This window comes from Aspergillus niger (genome assembly GCF_000002855.4).
Source record: "Aspergillus niger supercontig An18".
Lineage (NCBI taxonomy): Eukaryota > Fungi > Ascomycota > Eurotiomycetes > Eurotiales > Aspergillaceae > Aspergillus > Aspergillus niger.
In genome coordinates this window covers 1,486,718-1,508,600 of record NT_166533.1, presented here as the reverse complement: position 1 = coordinate 1,508,600, position 21,883 = coordinate 1,486,718, and the positions used below count along the sequence as shown (strand labels likewise).

At 49.0% G+C, this 21,883-nt stretch overlaps 13 protein-coding genes across 13 annotated transcripts; 9 read left to right on the top strand and 4 right to left on the bottom strand.

Annotated features, from left to right (window-relative positions):
* Positions 1–111: 111 nt before the first annotated feature.
* On the top strand, positions 112–936 carry An18g06690 (uncharacterized protein; the record flags this gene model as incomplete). The annotated part of the gene is made up of 3 exons (XM_059745901.1): positions 112–186; positions 240–288; positions 356–936. The coding sequence occupies 3 exons, from the start codon at positions 112–114 to the stop codon at positions 934–936; spliced, it is 705 nt and encodes a 234-aa protein (XP_059603007.1).
* A 676-nt stretch (positions 937–1,612) lies between these two features.
* An18g06680 (uncharacterized protein) lies at positions 1,613–2,518 on the top strand (the record flags this gene model as incomplete). Its single annotated transcript, XM_001399084.3, has 3 exons — positions 1,613–1,642; positions 1,701–1,848; positions 1,914–2,518. 3 exons carry the CDS (start codon positions 1,613–1,615, stop codon positions 2,516–2,518), a joined length of 783 nt encoding a protein of 260 aa, XP_001399121.1.
* A 233-nt stretch (positions 2,519–2,751) lies between these two features.
* Positions 2,752–3,747, bottom strand: An18g06670 (uncharacterized protein; the record flags this gene model as incomplete). Its single annotated transcript, XM_001399083.1, has 3 exons — positions 2,752–2,884; positions 2,944–3,665; positions 3,733–3,747. The coding sequence occupies 3 exons, from the start codon at positions 3,745–3,747 to the stop codon at positions 2,752–2,754; spliced, it is 870 nt and encodes a 289-aa protein (XP_001399120.1).
* Positions 3,748–4,221: 474 nt separating this feature from the next.
* On the top strand, positions 4,222–4,655 carry An18g06660 (uncharacterized protein; the record flags this gene model as incomplete). The annotated part of the gene is made up of 2 exons (XM_059745900.1): positions 4,222–4,331; positions 4,532–4,655. The coding sequence occupies 2 exons, from the start codon at positions 4,222–4,224 to the stop codon at positions 4,653–4,655; spliced, it is 234 nt and encodes a 77-aa protein (XP_059603006.1).
* A 543-nt stretch (positions 4,656–5,198) lies between these two features.
* Positions 5,199–5,780, top strand: An18g06650 (uncharacterized protein; the record flags this gene model as incomplete). The annotated part of the gene is made up of 1 exon (XM_001399081.3): positions 5,199–5,780. The coding sequence occupies one exon, from the start codon at positions 5,199–5,201 to the stop codon at positions 5,778–5,780; it is 582 nt and encodes a 193-aa protein (XP_001399118.1).
* Positions 5,781–7,604: 1,824 nt separating this feature from the next.
* Positions 7,605–9,872, bottom strand: An18g06640 (hypothetical protein; the record flags this gene model as incomplete). The annotated part of the gene is made up of 1 exon (XM_059745899.1): positions 7,605–9,872. The coding sequence occupies one exon, from the start codon at positions 9,870–9,872 to the stop codon at positions 7,605–7,607; it is 2,268 nt and encodes a 755-aa protein (XP_059603005.1).
* Positions 9,873–10,813: 941 nt separating this feature from the next.
* Positions 10,814–11,297, top strand: An18g06630 (hypothetical protein; the record flags this gene model as incomplete). The annotated part of the gene is made up of 3 exons (XM_059745898.1): positions 10,814–10,857; positions 10,934–11,087; positions 11,118–11,297. 3 exons carry the CDS (start codon positions 10,814–10,816, stop codon positions 11,295–11,297), a joined length of 378 nt encoding a protein of 125 aa, XP_059603004.1.
* A 626-nt stretch (positions 11,298–11,923) lies between these two features.
* On the top strand, positions 11,924–13,226 carry An18g06620 (uncharacterized protein; the record flags this gene model as incomplete). Its single annotated transcript, XM_059745897.1, has 5 exons — positions 11,924–11,959; positions 12,043–12,189; positions 12,544–12,652; positions 12,720–12,828; positions 13,061–13,226. 5 exons carry the CDS (start codon positions 11,924–11,926, stop codon positions 13,224–13,226), a joined length of 567 nt encoding a protein of 188 aa, XP_059603003.1.
* A 297-nt stretch (positions 13,227–13,523) lies between these two features.
* On the top strand, positions 13,524–14,109 carry An18g06610 (hypothetical protein; the record flags this gene model as incomplete). Its single annotated transcript, XM_059745896.1, has 3 exons — positions 13,524–13,673; positions 13,740–13,836; positions 13,913–14,109. 3 exons carry the CDS (start codon positions 13,524–13,526, stop codon positions 14,107–14,109), a joined length of 444 nt encoding a protein of 147 aa, XP_059603002.1.
* A 92-nt stretch (positions 14,110–14,201) lies between these two features.
* On the bottom strand, positions 14,202–14,792 carry An18g06600 (uncharacterized protein; the record flags this gene model as incomplete). The annotated part of the gene is made up of 2 exons (XM_001399076.3): positions 14,202–14,501; positions 14,559–14,792. 2 exons carry the CDS (start codon positions 14,790–14,792, stop codon positions 14,202–14,204), a joined length of 534 nt encoding a protein of 177 aa, XP_001399113.3.
* Positions 14,793–15,279: 487 nt separating this feature from the next.
* Positions 15,280–16,559, top strand: An18g06590 (uncharacterized protein; the record flags this gene model as incomplete). Its single annotated transcript, XM_001399075.3, has 4 exons — positions 15,280–15,502; positions 15,563–16,149; positions 16,220–16,460; positions 16,519–16,559. 4 exons carry the CDS (start codon positions 15,280–15,282, stop codon positions 16,557–16,559), a joined length of 1,092 nt encoding a protein of 363 aa, XP_001399112.1.
* Positions 16,560–17,020: 461 nt separating this feature from the next.
* On the top strand, positions 17,021–18,315 carry An18g06580 (uncharacterized protein; the record flags this gene model as incomplete). Its single annotated transcript, XM_001399074.3, has 2 exons — positions 17,021–17,290; positions 17,344–18,315. The coding sequence occupies 2 exons, from the start codon at positions 17,021–17,023 to the stop codon at positions 18,313–18,315; spliced, it is 1,242 nt and encodes a 413-aa protein (XP_001399111.1).
* Positions 18,316–19,643: 1,328 nt separating this feature from the next.
* On the bottom strand, positions 19,644–21,883 carry An18g06570 (uncharacterized protein; the record flags this gene model as incomplete). Its single annotated transcript, XM_001399073.3, has 3 exons — positions 19,644–20,183; positions 20,248–20,854; positions 20,907–21,883. Coding segments are annotated over 3 exons (2,124 nt in total), but the record flags the coding sequence as incomplete, so codon positions are not given.

Below are 21,883 nucleotides of genomic sequence, written 5' to 3'. Positions count from 1 at the left end.
GCGGTCTTATTCGAGCCTAATGTCCTTTTCCAACGCCGCCTAATAGTTCATATTTCCACCGAGCGCTTTATCTGAAATTCAGAACGCACCAGGAACTGAAGCCTAATTATAATGCTCGGCCTAGGGGCGTATGAAAGCAGCAGTGATGAAGAAGTGGGAAATAATTTGCCCTCAGTACCATCGAAGGTAAAAGGAGCATTATGCTGTGATACCGGCCTCTACTAACATGAAACCGGCAGAAGATCGCTAGCCAGCAAGCACAGCCGCAGGAAGTGACTAAAGCTACAGGTGATTGGAGATATAATCTACTTTTTTCTGAAACTAGTGGGACGTATTTAACGTGTTACCAAAGCAGAAATCCCCAACGAAGCCACACCATCGAAAGAGATACCTGCTCCAGACACAGACAGGCCTGTTCTTGGACCGACGCATGAAGGCTCACAAGATCCACAACAGCAACCAGCCGAAAATCCACAAGTCTTCTTAGCAGACCGAGCATTGATCCATGACCTAACACTTCCTCCGTTACCAAATCTAGACATACCACCATCTCCCCCTGGCTCTCCTAACCCTGCAGCGAATGCCAAAATCGCACACTTCTTGACCTTGAAGAAACAGGGCATGCATTTCAACGAAAAGTTAGCCGGGTCTACATCCCTCAAGAACCCAAGTTTACTGAAGAAAATGATGGATCATGCCGGAATTGATGATCAAGCGCAGTATCACACATCATTACCACCTGAAGTATGGAGTATCAACGATCTGCCAAGTTGGGGGTATAAAGAGGAACTTTTGAAAGCGCAGAGGGAAATTCAGATTGGGGCTGAAGAAAGGAAGTCCGCAGGACAAAGGGATGCTATCAATTTTGTGGCTGCCACGCCTAGCGAGTCCTCCCGTACAGGCCCTATTTCTAGCTCAAGGACAAAACAAAGGTAATATGCGATGGATATTCCAGAGTGCAAGAATCTCTGCCAATGACAGCCGGGATAGTACGACCCGGCGTACAATGCTTGGGAAGCAAAGAAAGGTCCTCCGGCCCCAAAGCCTATGATGGGAGGCCTCCTCGTGAAAGGAAAGTTATCTGCCGGTGATAGTCTTTCTGTCACAGAATAACTATATAACGTCTATTTCTAGGGCCAAAAAAAGGAGAACGTAGCACTAGTGAATACCCATTGTTTTGCAGGGACGACTGTTTCTTAGTAGCTGGAGGAGGGACTCAGCCTTCTTTAAGGGGGGCAATCTATAAAATATCTTTCCCCTCCCTCCTCCACTAAACAAGTGTCTCATCAAATCAGTTCAAATATAAGTAACAGGCAACGGAAATATATATGATCATCTCCACGTTCTCTTGTAGGGATTACTGTTATGCTGATTTTCGCTAAGCGCGTGTGTTGGCCTCCGATAGGCGCGGCGGGAGGTGATAGCATTGCTCACGTAACATGAGCTCCGTCAGCTCTACTGCCTAACGACCCCAGAACAGCGTCGATATCATCACAAGCTACTATTTCCTTCTCAAGCATCACTTTGGATCTTCACAACCAAGCCCCATTTCCGGCCTACTCAGTGATAATAAAAACTATCATTCATTCTCATATTGTGCCAATCGCCCGTCATGAATCACTTTCCCGAAGCTTGGGGTCGCGTAAGAGCATCATCATCATCGCATTAGATTATTTATGTCGCTAACAAGTTGCTGAAAGCCTAGGGATGACGTTTACGGACCCTACAACGCCTCATACCTCCAGACAACTGGTCCGAAAACCCACACTCAGTCACCTGCTGTGACTGGTACGTCGGTAGTGGCAGTCAAGTTTAACGGCGGAGTTGCAATTGCTGCCGATAACCTAGGTATAGCTGGGAATTAGATTGGAAATCCATTTCGCACTTTCACTGACGGATATCCTTTTTTATAGCATCATACGGGTCTCTTGCCCGCTTCGCTGATGTGAAACGTCTTCGCAAGTTTGGCGATTCTGCCATCATCGGATTCAGTGGTGACGTTTCGGATATGCAGTATATCGACCGACTACTGGAGTCCATCGATATCAGAGAAAATTACTCTACCCACGGAAACACGTTGAACGCCAAGAACCTTCATACTTATTTGTCGAAAGTTTTCTACAAGCGCCGTTCTGAGTTCAACCCCCTCTGGAACCACATCTTGGTGGCCGGGTTTGATGGAGACAAGAAGCCATTCCTCAGTTCTGCGGATCTGCTGGGGACCACCTTCTCAGCTCCTCATCTCGCGACCGGCTTTGGTGCCCATCTTGCCGTTCCAATCCTTCGCCGGCTGTTCCCAGAGGAAAGGCCTCTCGAGTCAATCACCAAGGATGAGGCCGTGGCGGCGCTAAGGGAATGTATCAAGGTTCTCTGGTACCGTGATGCGCGGAGTCTGGACAAGTACTCCTTAGCTGTTATTACTGAAGAGGGAGTTGAGATTCAGGAGGACCAGCAGGTTGAAGCCCAGAGCTGGGCATTCGCCGAAACCATCAAGGGATATGGGGCTCAGGTTAACTAGGATATGGCTTTGATCTAATACCTGTGCTACTTGAGTAATAGAACAAATCCAACAAAATACGTATGGTGAAGTCACTGCGAACGTGTCATGGCTGTAGGGCGCTGTATGTATATGAATGCACAGACTAGTACTTGTGATGGTTGGTGGTCGGGATCCTACAACGTTCAAGGGACACTTGACGGCCCTTGTTACACTCAATAAGCCCCGCGCCACCTGTTCCTTTCACTACTAGCTCACAACTTAGAAGAGGGCTTGTCGAAGACAACGCGATTCAGGCATGATCCGACACCCTCAAGAGAAACCTCAACCAAATCGCCATCCTTGAGCCAGAGCGCAGGCTTTCGACCCATACCAACACCTTGGGGTCTGGAGAAGTGAGCCTTGTGCATGGTAAGTGTGGAATGGGCAGATAAGCGCTAACTTACGTTCCTGTAAAGATTACATCCCCGGGCAACAAGGTGGTACCCTGAGATAAGAACGACACTGTCTTGGCCACATTAAATATCATATCCTTGGTGGAGGATGATTGAACCGTTTGGCCGTTCAGTTTTGTCGAGATCTGCAAGTTGTTGGGATCACGGATTAACTTCGAAGATACAATACCTGGTCCAAAGGGCGCCCATCCGTCGAAGCCCTTGCCCAGGCCCCATTGTCCTCCGCCGTGCTTCAACTGCCATTCACGATGAGAGACATCGTTTCCAACGGCATAACCCAAAACATAGTCCAGGGCCTGACTCTCAGGCACATTCTTAGCTTCCTTGCCGATGATGGCAACCAATTCACACTCATAGTCTAGACCCTCGCCCAGTTGAGCCATACGGGAAACCGGGACGTCATCTGTAGGTCCCGTAACAGAGGTGACGGGCTTGTAGAAGAGAACAGGGAATTTCGGCAAGGGTAGATTTGATTCTTTGGCGTGTTGTTCATAATTGAGTCCCAGACAACGCACGGTCCCAATGTCTTTTCTCGCCAATGGCGCCAGGAGCATTTTAATATCGGCAATCTGGTCTGTGACATGGTGCTGTCCGAAAATATCGCCCTGGATGACCCGTGCCTTGGTGGCTTGGGCAATGTCGCTCACGCCCGCTGACAATAGGGCGTCTCCGTAGTAAGTCTGGCCGTCCTTGGCCAAGAAACGAACCAGACGCTGTGCCATGAGACACGATATCAGTTCTTGAAAGAAGGAGTGGGCCAATGAAGGGATGTGGACTCACGGAGAAGGTAGCCATATCGATCAGCAGTGCTAGTAGTAGTATATACTAGTGATAATACCTGATGTATGTAGTAGTAGTAGGTCAAAGTATATATAAAGAAGGAATGAAGCTTAGGAGTATGAATAGCAGCTGGAGTCTAAATAGAATGTGATATAGATCGGTATTTCAAAGCCAAGTGTGAGTCTGGTATGATGAAGCTCCCACCAGCACTTCTTATCCCGATAGCTGACTAGTTACTAATGTTAGTTAGATAACGAGAGGGGGTTTCTCCAGCTCCTCGGCTCCAGGATTCTCGGCCGGAAGGGGAAAGCAGCTCGGCTACTACGTATGGGGTAAGCGGATCGGCAGTCCCCGGGGGAAAAGCCGAACAAGCTATCACTAGTAAGCATGCTCTGCATTTCCGAACTCTGAACTCTTCAATCTGGTGATGCAGCTATACCACTACTAGCGCTCGCATCTCCTCAGGTCTGCAACAACTATATAGACCCAATGGCTCGGCTATCAGGCCTCCAAAGACAGGTGCTGGCTCTGTATCGGACATGCTTGAGAGAAGCCGGGAAAAAACCCATTGTGAGCAATTACCTCGCCGCGCTGTCAAAGTTTTGATTCACTGGCCAGCTAGCGAACATGGGCTGATTGGTTCTGCTACTTCATATACTGTAACTAGGAGACGAGAGAGAACTTCAGAGCATATGCTAGGTGCGTTCCTTGGTCAGAATTCTGAATTAGAAAAAAAACTGGGTTCCAGCCCAATCGTCTCCTGGAATGCCCGCTCTGCCGTGCGCTAATATCGAAACAGGGCCGAATTTCGAAAGAACTCCTCTGTCAGCAAGAAGGATTTCGGTGCGATAGAGTATCTACTACGGAAGGGGCAGAGGCAGCTTGAGATGTACTCAGCCCCCGGAATCCGCAATATCCGGTGATCCAAATTTCCTGTTCCTTGTGGGGCAGCCCCGGAAATTCCAAAAAATAGCCCTCCTCGTTTGGATGTAGGTGAATGGCCCAGCAAAACGAAATGCAGCATGACTCTTTGCTCCCTATGATGCAACTTTTCGAGGCTCACTATCTAGGGATGAACTCTGATGTCATGTGACTGCGGAAGATTCGCGCGGCTTCTCGTAAGTTGCTTATCTTATCGGGTTGGTGACGGAAGGCTCCAGATGCATCTGGTGTCATCTCGCTCCATCGCTATCGCTGCCAGCATCTGCCAGAACGCTCGGCTCACTTCTATATGACAGAGGAAGTTGGATGATGGCGAATTCTAGAAGTCCTCTGTTCAGTAATAAAAGGATGGAGTGTAACCAGCCTAATGTCTTTACCTGTACTCAGAATCAATCCACTGTCATAACAAGATAAATCAAGGACATTCATATCCTCTTTATCAGCAAAACAAAAGCGCAGCTATCTCTTTCGAAATAATTAGCTTTCGTCAAACACCATTGAAATATTCAGAAGAATCACAAGCAATGGCTTACTTCCCTCGATTTGCCGGTGACTTCGCACCCTTGTTCCAACTTCTGGACGATTATGATGTCCACCGATCCAGCCGCCCCAAGAACAGGAAGGCCACACCCGTCCGCTCATTCACTCCGAAATTCGATGTCTATGAGGTGAAAGACGTATATCACTTGGAAGGCGAACTTCCTGGGGCCGAGCCGAGCAACATCGAAATCGAATTCTCCGATCCACACACTCTTGTCATCAAAGGTCGCGTGGAGAAGAACGAAGTGGCCACCCCTCAGACAGCGGGTCAAACATCGCCAACGAAGTCACACCAACCGACAGTTGAGGATGGTGATGAAGACGAAGACAACAAATCAACTAAGTCCTCGGATAGCCACCCCACACAGCTGGTCTCACAGAAACAAACCGAGCCAATCTGCAAGTACTGGGTTTCCGAACGCCAGACTGGCGAATTTTACCGCACATTCACCTTCCCGACGAGAGTGCATCAAGATGCAGTCAAGGCCAACCTGACAAACGGCATCTTGTCGCTACAGATTCCAAAGGAGCCTGCCCCTCAAGTCAAGAAGATCCGCCTCGAGTAGAGCGATCAATGACTATCGTTTCGGATCTTTCTTAGCATCGGTTTCCCCTCTGCGACATTTTCCTCTTCTTGACTTACCTACCATGGCCAAATGATCTTCTGCCAATTCACGCGACGATATGAATGTTTCTGCACTTGCATTTTGATGGGGTTATGTGGGCCGGGAGTACATTGAAATGATTGTTCAGTTTCTGCATGTATCATAAGTCATCATGAGATGACAAATAATAAATATATAATCTTCTCACATATGCTCCTCGTAGAATACGAATATGAACGAAAGACACCGACTGACGACATCACCCGTAATACGAGATCCTATAGACCTGTTCGATTTATCTTGATCTCTACCTACTGTAGATACTACTGCGTATGTCTATCATCACTGCCAGCACTATCAGTGATTGAGTTTCCATGCTCCACCATCCTACTTGGAGACACCTCGCACAATAATCTAGCGAAAGCACATCATCGATGCACGAGGCATACACATGTACAGGAGTCATCGGATATCAGATCCATAGGTCAAAAGTGAATACCAGCAATTCCCACGAACTAGTCATTCTGTAACTTTAAAGAAATTAGGTGTGGGCAATTCCCTCAAGAATACTTCGTAACTATATCAAAGTGCAGTCAAATACTATATATTACTGTATTGTGCGAGTAAGACAGATAGACACTCTAAAACCGAAGAAAAGAAAGTTTAACCCTTGCGTTAAGCCTACTCCCAAGCACATGTACTTGGTATAGTATTTTGCTTCAATATTATGCATGCAAGATGCAAACTCCCCACCCGTGGGTATGGATGAGAATCATTGCCGACTGTGGGGGTCTGCGGCTCCACGATTTACACGGTACTACTCCATACTAGATAGCTAGTCAAATTGGGGGAACTTTATGCGACTAGCTAATATGTACTACACGTAACTAGCTGCTGGGGTTCTCGAAACTAAATTCCCAGATATAACTGAATAGTTGATTATATGTCAGTCAGTGTCTGGATACATCTATCAGATGTGTAACATTTTCCTTGGGACTGCTTACAGTAGAGGATTACTTACTCACTGTATGCAGCCTTCGGTCGGGTTGGGTTCGACGTCTGCCAGGTGGCGTCTTAGTTCCGCCGTGGATTGCGCGCTTAATTGATAAGCATGCCCGATCCTTTGGACCACCAGGTAAAGCTAGCCAGCCTAGCTCGCTGGGTATGAATGCACGGACACCGCCGGATCTTACTTGACTCGGTCCCCGTCAATTGATGATGGGGAAGTGGTCTCACCGCTACATTTTATGTCTCGGACTGTTGGGCTAGATGGCAGCTTATCGCGGCTATGTAATTCTACTTGGCGCTGATGAACTGTTCACCATGATACATGAAGCCCGCAAAGCGGGAATAGATTGATGAGTATACCTCGCTTTTCTCCTTGTCCACTCCAAGATATGTACAAGCGGAGGGAAGGATCCAATATAATAAGTAATTCAAATGTCAAAAAGTAAACACAAGACAAGAAAAGAAAACTCCTAGACTTTCCCGCGCCAATCGAACTCTGATATAGTACTATATAAACGGAGCACAAACAATCATCCAGGTTACCAAATGGGTATTTGTAAAGCAGGGAAAACGACTGAAGAGAAGAACCAAGACTAAGCTGGCGACGTAAATGAGATATCCGCCCGTTAGACTTCAAAGTGGGAATCCCGGCACTGACGTACAGGACTAATTGCAAAAGGAAAATTTCGGAAGGGAATGGTGATATAACTTGGGGGTGAAAGGATGATGGCAAAGGGTGACGCGCAAGTAATAGAGGAGGCTGGAAAAGCCACCGCATCAACGAAAGATAGTTGGTGAAGCGGCCTTGTAAAGATCTGGATGTTTAGCGTGCCTCGTCAGCCTCTTACGCTGACTTTCAATACTCCGGCTCCTAGCTCTTCCTCTCAACTGTCCAGATACCAGTCTCCCTGTATCTAAGCCCTCCATGCTTTCTGGGACTGCCATGCGAAGTGCATCAATATTTGGCATGGGTAGCCACGCAGCGCTCATTGTGCTGCTGCTACCCTGCACGTCGTGCTCCGTCACTGTGGTCATGGGCTGTTTCCAGCTTTTCTCCGATGGAGCTAGGGATGCTCCGACGTGCTCCCATTGGGGGGATTGGTGAGGTATAGCGCCTGCAGAGACAACTGACAGGCCAGGAGAAGCAGTATCGAGGCTCCTCAATTGGTGGCAATATTGAGAGTAGGGCATTGTATGCCGGTATTCTGGAGGAGTCGCGAATGAACTGCTCCTTAGGCGCGGTTTAGGGGGCATCGGTCGGAAGTCATGACACATTGACCATCTGTGGGACGGCCAGCCATAGCTGTCGACTTTAGGCCTTGCCCAAGGACCCTGAAGGCTTGAATGACGGTGTACAGAGGGCTCAAAGCCAAGTTCTGGGCTGTTTCCGGCATCCAAAAACCCGTGGTCCTTTGAATTACCGTTGAATGTAGATCTGCGGGCCACTCCAGGTTGATGTGTAGATGTGCGAGAATCAGTCGATCGTCTAGTGGAACGGACGGAGGCTGCGGAACTGTAGCCGCTGTCAACCGTTCCCTGCGCATGTTGGAGTTCTCGATGCCCGTGTTCTCGGAAGGAACGTTCAAGCTGGTGGACAAACCATTTTCCTTCATCAGCGATAGAAACACCTTCATCTTCTGTTTCGCTACCTTGAAGTCTGTACGGAGTTGAGGTTGCTGGAGATCTCTCGAAGGAAAATGGGCTTGCAGGATGATCGTCGGGATTTCCCACTCCACTAGGTGGAATCTGTAACTTTGGAGCACGGGCCGTATCGTTACATGGAACGGGAGCATAGTCTTGGATGTTTGATAGATCAAAGCTGGTTAGATCGACTTTATCAAGTGCGCTGTCCCGGACGATCTCAGCTTTACGGGATTGCTCGATTGCACTCTCCGAAGCATAGTCCTGTATGTTCGATAGATCGAAGCTGGTTAGATCCACTTCATGTCCGCTGTCCCGTACAATCTCAGCATTATGGGATTGCTCGTCTGCACTTTCAGAAGCCAACTGCGCTTTCTGATCCATATAACATGGCACCTTGTGGGAAGAGTGCTGGGGCTGTTCCGACTTCGTGTCATGCGTGTTGATGCTGCTTGGTTCGGGATCTGGGCTGTTGGGACGGTTCAATCGAGTCCTGTCGCTGGGGCATGGCGATGCGGAACCATTTACCACACGCAATGATCCTAATTTGAGAGCCCCTAAATGGGTATATTCGAACTCATTGGGAGTTGCTGGACGAAATCGTGTAACCGGACTAGGTAACCCACAAGCATCATCTTCGTAACCGGATGGTAACAGCCTTGGAGATGCAGATGTTTCGTTCAGATAGTTGAGTGACGGCGTGGGTTCGCGTACAACTGGTGAAGACAATCTTCGGGCTGTATCTCTTGCTGGCCTTCTTGTTGCGATCCCAGGCCGTGTTAGCAGCGATCGTCGACGGATGATAGAAAATCCCTGGCTGTCGACCCTAAATAGCGTGTTAGAAGACGTTGCCTCTTCGATTGTACTATGATGCATAGTACTCTGCGCTCTCTGAGGTGGTGTATGCGCAGAGTACGCTCGTCTTGGTCGCGGTGGCCGTGCCATCAATGGCTGTGGTCGACTTGGGAGAGTTGTTGCCTGAAAGCTATTGTGTCTGGAAGAACGGCGAGAGACTTGACCCCCCATAATGGAGTCTGACGTGGGGACGGTAGGAACGTGCGAGTACAGACTAAAATCATCTGGCTCTTTGACCATAGACTGGCATTTTCGGGCCCTGCTTAGAGTGGGCCATGGCTCCCCAGGCCGGTAGGAGGCAGATGGAAGAGACTGCGACCTCCTCGTGCATACATCAGGCTCAGGGGCCTTGAGAGAGATGGAAGTTCCGGTCCAAGGGTCTTGCCAAGCAGTACAAGCCGGGCATTCTGTAGGAGAGCTGGTGCCGGAAGTCTGACAAGATGCGCGGAAGCTGTTCGAAGCTAGCGTTGCCCTATTCGGAGGCGGTTTTGACAGCCGATTGGTGCGGCGACGCTTTTCTTTGCTCTGTACTGAAAGGAAGCCTCCCATGGCTTCCTTCTTGAGTGAAAACTGAAGTGAAGGCTTCAGAAGAACCTGATCCTCTCACCTAAAGGTGCGAGGCAGACATGGGCAGGCCGCAATGTCAGACAATTCAACAAATGGCGTCCAGTGGCTGGTAAACAAAATCACTTCAGGGCTTAAGCCGGTAGTGCCATAACAGTGGTCAATCTCCTGCAGAAGAAACTTGGGTACCAACGAGGCTGAAAGCACCAGGCTCCTGCCTATGAGGTAGAGAGGCCGAGTGGACGTTTCGAAAAGTTTCGACGACGTCAACCCCAGGTCGATTTGAAAGACTTAGTAGAACACGCAGGGGAAACAAAAGGAGGATTCTGGACGGGACTGGTTCGAGCTTTCGCCCGAGGCGCTGACTTGCGACGCTCAAGCTGGTAAGAACCAGAAGAGCGTAGTTAGATGATGGGGCAAAAAAGCAAAGACGACCAGCTATATAGGCAGCGAGAATGACGCGCTACTTAAAACAAAAGACAGGACAATGAACTGTTGTAATGAAAAAGAAATACAGCACGGGCGGAATCAGCCACGTCCAACTAGCGGGTTTTCTCCCTCCTGATTTGCTTTATACTGTAGATAGGCAGACAGAATGGAGATGTCAGGAGGAGAGGCACTGAAAGAGTAGTAGTGGAGGGTGGGAGACGACGAAACCAGGAGTGGTGAGGATGTATTATGCAATAGTAGAACAAAGGAGGTACAAGAAGGGGAAAAAGAATATTATCAGATTACCGCAATCCCTGGTCGGCCAGGTAAAGATGGGGAAAAAGGAATAAAAGAAAAAAAAAAAAAATTCAGATTCAAATTAAGAATTAAAATCAAAAACACGGGGTTGAACGGGATGAAGCGGATGGAAAAGAAAGATAGATTAAGAATCGTAGCTGGGGTAAGTAAGGGAAATCAGATACATAAGTGGAGTGGAGATGGACTGGGCTGCCATGGTTGAGGATGCACGAAAGACACCACAGTGACGAATGCGTTATCCACAGGCAACTGTAGCTCTCACGGACAACGGAATTGGGAACGAGAAGATGGATCGGCAGGTTGCAGACGGTCGGGGAAGGGAACCAGCTACTGACAAGATCATTGTGTAAGAGCGAGAGACCGCGTGTGGATGTGGATGTGGGTAAGGGTGTCAGAGTAAATGGAGCTAAGAAAGAGCAAACACACCCGGATATTATTCACCAGCCAGCCAAGGTACCTTTTTCGTGCCCTCTTTGACAATAGGAATTGGAGAGGGATGTGGATGGAGCCATGGGAATGGACGGTCAAGGTCAGCCTTGGACTGGCGTGGTCCTTTCAGAATTCAGACTTTCGGACACAACGCCATCCCTGAAAGCGGACAAGTCAAAGCAAGAATTGCACCGGCGATGCCCGCTAGAAGCACCCAAGAAAAAAAAAAAATAATATTAGATAAATAAAATAAAAATCATACCTAAGTACCTAACACTAAAAAGAAGGCAAAAGAGGGAAACGAGTGAATGCATGATGAGGGAGGGGTATCCGTAGTAAAATCAGTAATTTTGCTTGGTTGACTTAGTCGGCTACTTTTGTTGATTTATTATACACATAGGCAGGCTGATTGACTATTCTTTAATATCATTATCATCATCATCATCATTATTACTTATTTTTTTTTTTTCTCTTTCATGATTACCATACACGACTTATGATCATACCATGCATCGTCGGATGTTTGTCTGATGTGTCTGCAGTTAGTTATCTGCTTAGTTATTAGCTATTTAGCAGCTAGTCTAGCTGTTCTTCTAGCTAGTATCTCGTCGCTATCCCTTTAGGGGGACTGGCAAAAGCTCTCCCTACCAGATATGGACTAAACAATTTTTCTTAGTTCGACCCTCATTGGGATCGCATTTGGATCGTCAGGACCATCGTTTGTTTTAGCTCCAGCCGTGGATCCCTCCAGGGGTGGAAAGCTTGATGACGATGGAGCCTTGATTGGTGCTGGGCTGGCCGCAAGCAGAACTAGGCGACTAGTCCTTCCTTCCGGACCTTGGTCAGTGAAAGTAGTCAGGATGTTACGGAGGAGAATGCTGTTCCCGCCTCTCCGAGTTATGGATCCTTGGTTCTAATCACCACCTACGGGATAATACTACGAACCAAGGTTTCCTTTTCCTTCCCTATAGGTACCCAGGCAGAATTGAAGAAACTGAATGAATCCATTGCATCCCGTCTTTGGTTAACAACAGCTCCTACTCATTCCGTATCTAATGTATTCTACTTTCCCGATCTTCTCCTTGGGTACCTCCATTCAATCCCACAAGTCACCTACTCCGGACATGTGTACTTTTTTTTTGAATAACTACAATTAGCCACCGCCACTATCACCGCCTCCCTCTTGAACAACTGTATCGTAAGTTAGTCTACACGCAGTATTCCGTACTACTGCTGTTGTTAACTGACTAGTAAGTTTAACTAGTCGTTCGGCTCTAGTTTAGTCATGTCGGTATTTTAGCGTCGTTTAGATTGATTGTTCTGCCTAGTTTCCACCGCTTTTGCCCCCCTCCCGCCCCGCCCCCCGTCTGTCAATCCGTCTTCGTTCAGAATCAAGAAGTACGTATGTAGCTATCTAGTATACTACAGTAGTAAACAGGGCTGGAAAGTAGGTAGTATCATGATTATGCTGTTTTAGTAGGACCTGTCTGTCAGCATCGACAGCACCGACATCAGCACCAACCCCCGCACTGTCCATCTTCCGAATTGGTCTCTTTTCTTCAACATTCGATTTACCCTTTTCATTATCGGTGTATCATAGATGGGTCTAAGATCCAGAGATTGAACCCCCTTTGAGTCAGGTCATCTCCGATTGAGTCCTTCTTGATTCCGTGGTTCCATCTTTTACTGCTTTGGAAACCTTTCCCGTTCCGGCGCTCGGCTCGCTCCCTCCTGGTCGGGTCATCCGAAAGCTCCAGCTAGACTAGTACTACTATCTACTGACTCGATAGACATCCCACCCGCAGCTGCGACGTAAAACAGCTGCAAGCAAGAAGGGAGGGTTTCTAACCCGAGAACGGACTGGTTAGTCAACCCACATCGCTCACGAACTGGATCGCTGTCCTCTGGGGCGTACAGAACCAGTGTTTCTGCAACGCAGACGCTTCTGCAGCGCTTGTCTGTCGGTCAGTGATCGGATTACACCGCGTCTTTACCAGTCGTATGGCGTCTTCTCTTTCGAGTCGACGGACCTTATCGGGGTTTCCTTTACTCACTGCCGAGGAATTTGAAACCGCCTGTCACGCCTTTCTAGGTCGGGTTCACGTGGTGGATGATAGCAAGGTGGGATGGTCCTCCATCCGTCTCGATCAGCGGGTAAGTTAGTTGCCTCGCTTCAGGTCGTTCGGCTTTGTTCCACCCTCCTTCTCTTGTTGGCTGTCGCTTGAGGGAAAGAATCATGGGAATCTGCGCGACAGTGATTGGAACATTGGCTAGGAAGATGGCCTGAACTATACACATCAATCCTTTTCCCCTTTCTTCCCCCCCCTCCTCTTCACCCTCCCCCTGCTACACCCCACTCCTAGCTAAATCCATTAGGCAACCGGGCCCATCTTGAGTATTGCAAGGGATATCGGTCATGTGGGTACTCGTGATCGCGACGAGCCCCTCCCGGACCCAGAGATGAACGAAGAACTACAGTGGAAGGCCTCGGAAGAAGATCCCGTCCGTCGAGCTGGAACCCTTTCCATTCCGCTCTCAATTTTAAAAGTATCGTCTAACATCAAACAGGAAGCTCTCATTCGTGCGCCCGAGACCAGTGTCCGTTTACAGGTGATTTATAATATTCTGCTTTCTCCCACGTACCACGTCCCTGTCTTGTATTTCCAGTTACGGCAGGACAACCATCCGGGGCCGCTGGGAATTGACGCAGTCTACCAATACCTGGTACCGGAACAGTACAGAAAGGAACTCCAGAGCATTGGCATCATGGGTGGTATTAGTTTTGGCGTATGTGCAAGTTCTCGAATCCCTAGCCCAAGCTGGAGCTTATGCTTCGTAGTATCGTCCAGACTCCGGAACTCCAGCATTTTTCGTTCATCCATGCCAAACAACGGATGCGATGAGGCACATTGCAAGACAGCTCTGTCTCACTCCCGAGATTTATCTCATAATCTGGCTCGGGTTGGTGGGTAACCGTCTCGGTCTTCAGCTGCCAAAGGAATTCTTCACAGTCGAAGGCATGGAGACATTCCAAGGCACTGCGTGACTAAGTTTAAATCGATCCAAGAGTACTTCCTCCCCTCTCAGGTTGGATTCCCCCGGCCTGGCCAACGTATTCCCGGTACATAAGAGAAGCAATTAATCTTCATCCGATGAAGCTTCCATTGGCACATCACTGTCCTCGTCCATAGGGGCTTCCTCTTCGTCGCTTTCATCTTCACGAGGCCGCTTGACACCTTGGCCTGCTTGGGGTTCTCCATTAACTTCTCCGCTGGGCTTCGACGGCAAAGCCGCCGATCCTGGGGGCCCGCTAAATATCGATTTTTGGAGCTCTGTGGATGCTCCCGTGGCTTGACTGGCAGATGTTGTAGTGGGCACATTATACGTTCCGCGCAGCCGGGCAATGACGTCCGAGGGACCCTTAGCATACACGATTTTCTATATTCCCGAGTCAATGAGCGAGGAACAACCGCACTGCACTATGCAAAAACATACCATTTGTTTGCCGAAAAACTCAAACCCCTGAAGAGCCCGCATAGCCTGTGTGCTAGCTTGAACATCCTTAAAAACAATATGGGCCTGACCACGCATCTTTTGGGTCTTCATGGCAACAACATCAAGAACGGTGCCGTAGGTTGAAAAAAGCATATAGAGGGATAGCCGTAGGTCATGCTTGCGCAGCTTGTCTGGGAGGTTGGTACAATACAAACTGCAATTGGGGTCAGCCATGATGCCCACTTTGAATTGGGAAGCAGTATTCAAGACTAACGTTTGGTTAGGGAGTCCGGTAGCAGAAGCGGGTTTACCTTGACCACCACCGCGCGCTGGAAGAACTCTGGTTGCCATCACTGCAGAGCGACGAAGGAGACCCGAGGGCAAAATAGAGCACTTTCCCAACAATACCTAGAGCAAAAGTCCGAAAAGCACACCTCGTCCAGGGAAGGAAACCAATGTAAAGTGAAACCCGAAGACAGCACAGCTTGCGATGCAAATGAAGTTGAACCTGGATTGAGTGAGAAAAGGTCATGTGATATATTATCTAATCATAGCCAATCCCGCCCGCGTCATCGTTCGGGGCCTAGCTTGGGCTGTGGTACTCCGTATACTGCCCACCTTTCCCCCCTCCCCCTTTCCGGTTGTTAACCATCGTACTTTACCTCGATTCTTCTGTCTCAATCACACGGCAGTAGAGAGCTCCTCCTGTCGTCTACTCACCATGGCCGCTCCCGAAGCTCATCACCTCTTCCACAACCCAATCGCCGATCATTCTTTCTCTCCGGATAAGGCGACCCTTGCAGTTGCGCGGGAAAACAATGTGGAGCTTTATCAGAAGTCAGGCAACAAGTTCTCGTTGACCGATGAACTCAAGGGCCATGAGAAGACGGTGACTGGTGTGGATATCGCTCCTAACAGTGGGCGTATCGTTACTTGTTCTCAGGGTAAGTTAACCCCCTCTCCCTTGTCCTGCAATAGTTCCGTCTAAGTGACCACGGGAACAGACCGCAACGCCTACGTCTGGGAGCGGACCCCCACGGGTTGGAAGCCAACGCTGGTTCTCCTTCGGATAAACAGGGCTGCTACATTTGTACGGTGGTCACCATCTGAGCAGAAGTTCGCTGTTGGATCTGGTGCTCGCGTGATCGCGGTGTGCTATTTTGAAGAGGAGAATGACTGGTGGATCTCGAAGCACTTGAAGAAGCCCATCCGCAGCACTATTACAACCCTTGCTTGGCATCCAAACTCCGTTCTTCTGGCTGCGGGGTCGACTGACTCCCATGCCCGGGTGCTTTCTAGCTTCATCAAGGGTGTCGACACGCGCCCGGAGCCCAGTGCCTGGGGTGAACGGCTGCCTTTCAACACAATTTGTGGCGAATTCTTAAATGACTCGGCGGGCTGGATTCAAGGTGTCTCCTTCTCTCCCAGTGGAGATGCGCTTGCCTTTACTGGCCATGATAGCAGTGTCACCGTCGTATATCCGAGCGCGCCGGAACAGCCGCCTCGGGCGATGTTGACCATCGCCACTCGTCTTCTGCCTTTCAACAGTCTGATCTGGAACGGCGAGAACGAGATCATCGCCGCAGGCCACGTATGTCTTCTAAACAATCAATTTCAGCAGATGATCCAGTACGACACGTGTCGCTAACAGGAATTAACAGGATTGCGAACCGTACCGCCTTCGCGGTGACGAGAACGGATGGCAACTTGCTGGGACCATTGAGAGCAAGGCAGGGCCGGGTGCTGGAAGCGCTCGCGAGGAGTCTGCTCTTAACATGTTCCGCCAAATGGATCTTAAGGGACAAACCCAGGCCGATACCCAACTTAAGACTACGCATCAGAATACCATCAGCACCGTTAGAGTCTACGAGGAGGCCGATGGCGTCGTTCGCAAGTTCAGCAGTAAGAGATGCTCCCCTGCTAAGTTGTCCTGTGGGTTGCGCTAACATTTAGATAATAGCGAGCGGAGTCGATGGCCGTGTTGTTATCTGGACCATCTAGACAATTACATATTGTGCTAGATACGTTCTTAGCACAGAGGTTCTAGCAAATTGAATGCAATGGACCCTTTACTGCATCACGAGAATATGGAGTTTGGAAAATAGCTTCAGGTAGATAGATTCTGCCCATTCGATGTATACATTATAAATATCAAGGGCACTTGATTTGCCTCGTATCTGATGGCCCTACATAAAGTAATAAACCAATTGCTAGTTACCCTGTAGGCCGTAGTGACTACTTGTGACGGCGTAATATGTCGGTATGATCTACCCGTAAGTTTACGCAAGGATACGTGCATCGTGACCGACTCCACATCACGGGGTCAAGTCAGGGTTCCCCAGATTCCTCTACGTCACGGGTTTGGCAAGTCTCCTTTCACTCTCCCAAGTTTCAACCACGATTCTCTCAGCTGCTGCACCGCAGCAGATACTACCAAAGACGATGAAGAAGTCCTCAGCGCTATGATAGCTTTCAATGTGTTATTCAATCCCTACTCCTTAATCCTCACATACTTCTCCTTACTCTTGCCGGTTCGCGGATTCGTTCGCTCTGAAACGGACCGCATACCTTCAGGCCAGGACTTACGCCCTATCCCTGAGGAGATTTACAACTCTCTGGATGAGCTAGCGCGTGTGGTCGATGTCGCCTACTGCGTTGGCAGCACTGGGCTTCAGAAGCCCTTTCAGTGCCTGAGCCACTGCAGTGACCTCAAGGGGTTTGAGCTAATAACTGTAGGTCGTCCTGCCGTGAGCAGGAGACTCCAAATGATTAACCCTTTTGCTAGACATGGAATACTGGGCCGTTTCTATCGGACTCTTGTGGATACATAGCAGTTTCGCATTCGCCGTCACCTAACCGTATCATCGTCGCTTTCCGTGGTACCTACTCGATTACCAACACGATCGTTGATCTATCTGCCTATCCACAAGCCTATGTGCCGTACAACACCGGACATAAGAATGGCAAAAAAGAACCAAGCTGTTACAATTGCACTGTCCACGCCGGTTTCTTCACTTCGTGGCAGAACACGCGCTCGACGATACTCGACCACGTCGCAGCCGCAAGGGAGCAATATCCCGACTATAAGTTGGTTCTAGTTGGCCACTCACTTGGTGGGGCGGTTGCTGCGCTGGCTGGTATTGAGATGCAGCTGCGAGGTTGGGAACCTACGGTGACGACATTTGGAGAACCGAAGGTTGGAAACAGGGCCTTTGCCGAGTTCCTGGGTAAGATATTCAGGTTGGACGAGAACTCCGCATGGCGGTTTCGCAGGGTCACGCATGTTTATGACCCTGTGCCCCTCCTGCCACTGGAGGAATGGGGATATGCGATGCACGCGGGGGAAATCTTTATCTCCAAGGAAGATCTTCCGCCATCTGTAGATGACGTTCACTTCTGCGAGGGCCCTCGCGATGCACGATGCATATCAGGGGAAGGAGGGGAAATGGCCTTGGCGGTCGCTCTTCATGAAAGGGCGTCTCTGGCTGCAGATGCGAAGTCGCAGGCTGGCTGGGCTGACGCTGAATCTACCGAGCAGCACAATATGCCAGACGGACATATATCTCAAACATCCTTGCACGTGCAGGAAGGTGCCATGAAGCACCGGGGCTTATTTGATCTACCAAGACGACTTATCCCGTCTAGATACCACCTATGGGAACTCTTGTTCTCTCATCGGGACTACTTTTGGCGAGTTGGGCTCTGTGTCCCTGGTCGTGACCGGGCAGGCAAGGGGTGGTGGACGTCGGATTCGTAGTCCCGATATTCTTCTTACCTACAAAGGGATGACCCAAGTCATACATGGCTGTATGAGCGAGTGCACGTATGAAAGACTGGTCTTCTTGATACATTTGATTCATATTCCTACTTCTAATCGAGTCAAGTATGCAGCAATACAGCTAGCTAAATATCCACGAAATCATAAGTCCCTTAGAATACTCCCTTTGAAGTTCGCACTCGGTGGGCTGATCTGAGCCCAAGAGCTGAGCAACATAAGCACAAGCACATGATCTACAGCGCAAGCAAGGGTCACAAGTAAATTGAACCCAATCTGATCTGCAAGCCACCTGCAGTCCCCACAGAATAACTTAAAACAATCATTATCACCGGACAGCGGGGGGTCACCCCGATGAACTCAAACCGCGGCATAGTAAAAAGCACTCAGTAGATGATTCTGAGACCGCATGACAACTGAATTTCATTTCACCCCTCTTTTAATGTACTTATGGTTTGGCTTCCCTGCGTCGAACTTCAACCGTAGCTTGCTTACTGCATATGTATAAGTACGTGTTCATATCGCGTTTAAGTCGCTCACTAAATACTAGCACTTACGATTTGTGATGTTATGGGGGTTCCGTCGATGAATCTACATGATGTATTAGTGATAGTGCATACATATAATGGAATATATTGTGGGCTTGCAGTTGCATCATGGGCACCGGTGCCTTACTTTGTTTTCTTTTTGGCATGCTTAGTATTAGATATTGGCATTTCTCTATTTCTTTTATCGTGTAATCATGACGTATTATTAGTTTAGTACTATTAGTTTTGTTGGGTTGAGAATCTGTATTGGGTGCGGCCGTGTATTGATGTATATATCATGTGGCCCACAATCATAAATATCAAAGTTGAACATGTAACTGTGTATACCATGTGATTTTATATATTGGGCTAAAGGACTGCAGTATGCTAGATTTTGTCCAGTCTAACGATATAGAGGGGCAACTGTGGGGAGGGACTGAGTGACCGTTGGCTATGGGCCTCGAATGCGAGATCGTAGAGTTCGATCAATTTTGGAATACCTGCAACTACTTATGTTGCGATATGAGAAAAAGAAAAAAATAAAAACAAAAAAGACAACAGGAGATAGCATTGCTAGGGATATCGATGCGTTTGCTGCTACAATTCTGGACGGGACAGGTATGTTGAATGATTAAAGACGACAGCATGAAAGAAAAGCAGTTATAAATTGGACAAAGAAAGAAAGAGAAAACAAAGGACAAAGAGAATAAGTGCAGAAGAAACGGCTGAAAGAAAGAGAGAATACAATGAGGCCATCAATCATAACACATACTCCAAGCGTCATCACTTTCCTGGCTCCAGGCTAGGAACAATCACAGGCCCATACTTGACCACAGCACCAAATGTCCCATCACCCTGCACCATATAGTCCACCGCAAGGTTCAACTTCCCACTTCCTTGGCCTGGATGACCGTACATCGTGTTGACAATATCCGGATCATAGGCAACAATCGCAACATAGTTCCGACGACCAATCAGCTTCCGGTGTTCACGAGGCTGACCAGTAACATCAGACTGAAACAGCTCCAGCATGTCTTCCTTAGTATCGGTAGGCTTTGAGGGAGTCGAGCGTTGACCGTTAGCTGGGACATATAGGGGTTTGTTGCTACCATGGAGAAGCTTGATGACATATGATGGTGGAGGGTTGTTAACCACAGGTGACGAGATAAGTTGATACATGGTTTTATGGTTGGAGGGGAAAGAGGGATCATGCACGAGTCCGGCACCACAGGCGTTGACGGCACCCGAAAGGAAAGTCATGCGGAGCGACTTTTGATGCGCAATGCCCTGGAGGGTGCGAATAAGGTAGGTTCTCTCAAGATCCTGTCCATGCGGTTAGTTCTGTGGTTGTGCACCGATAGTAAATATAGTCTGGGGTTAGACGTACCTTGGACTCATGGGTCCACTGATCACGCAACTCATCTAAAAGATCAAGTTCACCGAAAGGACTGAGGATTCCGCCCATCAGACCGGTTTTGCCCACAGCCCGTTTAACCGAATCGAATCCCGACCCAACCATGCCCTTGGCTCCAACTACGCCAGCCACGGAGCTGGTGACTTTTCCAAGGGCATTATATGCCCCCGTGACTGCCCTCTTCCCCGTAGCAACCGTGTGTGCTATGTGTTCAGCAGTCTCCAGGCGCGGATAGATAATTGGCACCGAAAGCATCCACAAGCAATGCTGCACGGTTGGGGGTAACATGGCAACCTTGGGGAAGATTCCCTGATACGTGGGTCCAGCAACGACCTGGTGTGGATTGCGCTCTGAGCGACAGTCAAGGCCGACGGCAACAACAGCGGGCCCCAGGTATTTGACAAAATGCCAGCCAGTGCCGGTGATGGTAAACAGATCGACGTCGCTCCGCGAATTACGGAGCAGGTCCAGTGTGGTATGGTGCTGAAACAGCAGATACATCTCTATCCCTACTCGTCCAATGTTCTTGAACATGTTGGAGAACTGCATGTGCTCTGGGTAGGATCCAAATCCGTCGAAGCTAGCTTCATCAGCATTGGCTCCTTTTGGAGGGGGGGAAGGCACAGACTTACATATCATGATCATCAATCTGACAGACATAAGGGATCTGAGCAAAGGCTTCTCTCAGATAGGGCTGATCGAAATGGCTCGTATAATAATGAAAGTAGGCATGAGAGACGTCCTCTTCATGGGCAGTTGTCCATGGCGTCTTCTTCCGGATTTCTTTCCCACTGAGTGCAAGCCATTGTTTGAGGCATGGAACCTCCTTCCACATCCGATCGGCATATATCTGGCCTCCCAGACACAGTTGGGCATGGAATCCTCCAATCTCATTATGCTTCTGCATGATGTCTTTCCACATAAAGCCCACACCGCCGAGGCGGGATCGCTCATTGGCATTCACATTCATAGAAAAATCGTTTCCCGAAGTGGTGATAAAACGCCAACCAGTCTCGTATCGTCCCGCAACTAGGAATTCGTAGCGTGTGCAACCAAGATGTGAGGTGATGGCGTAAGTCCATTTGGCGGGGCCGGCGTCTTCCATACGTAAATCAATTTCGTACTTGTAGAAGGTCCACCGCTGATGGACTGCAATCGGCATGGCTTTGAGCTGACGCGGATTCGGAGACAGGTCGACACTCTGGTGAATATGAATGGTGGGAGGCTGTGCGGCATCTGTCACCAAGAGAATGGAGCCGAGCCAGATGCCTCGCTCTACATCCATGTTGGTGTAACGGAGATAGGGGCCAAAATAGACCCCATTTGTGGGAGCAACTTTGTACATATCAATCCCACTAATTGGAGGGGGCCCAGTAGTGAACCCTGACACAATTGGGGATTGTAAACTCTCAAACCCTGGAGTCAAGGGAAGACCAGGGGATGCCAAGGGTTTGCCGAACGTTGATAAAGCGGGCGATGCCAGAGGATGACTGCTATATACGCTGCCTACCGGGGATAGCGGGGTTTCGTTGAGGTTCAAAGGGGTCGGACCCTTGGGAAATTCCCACTGCGTGGACTGAGTCGGGAGATGAATATAGTAGTATTGGCC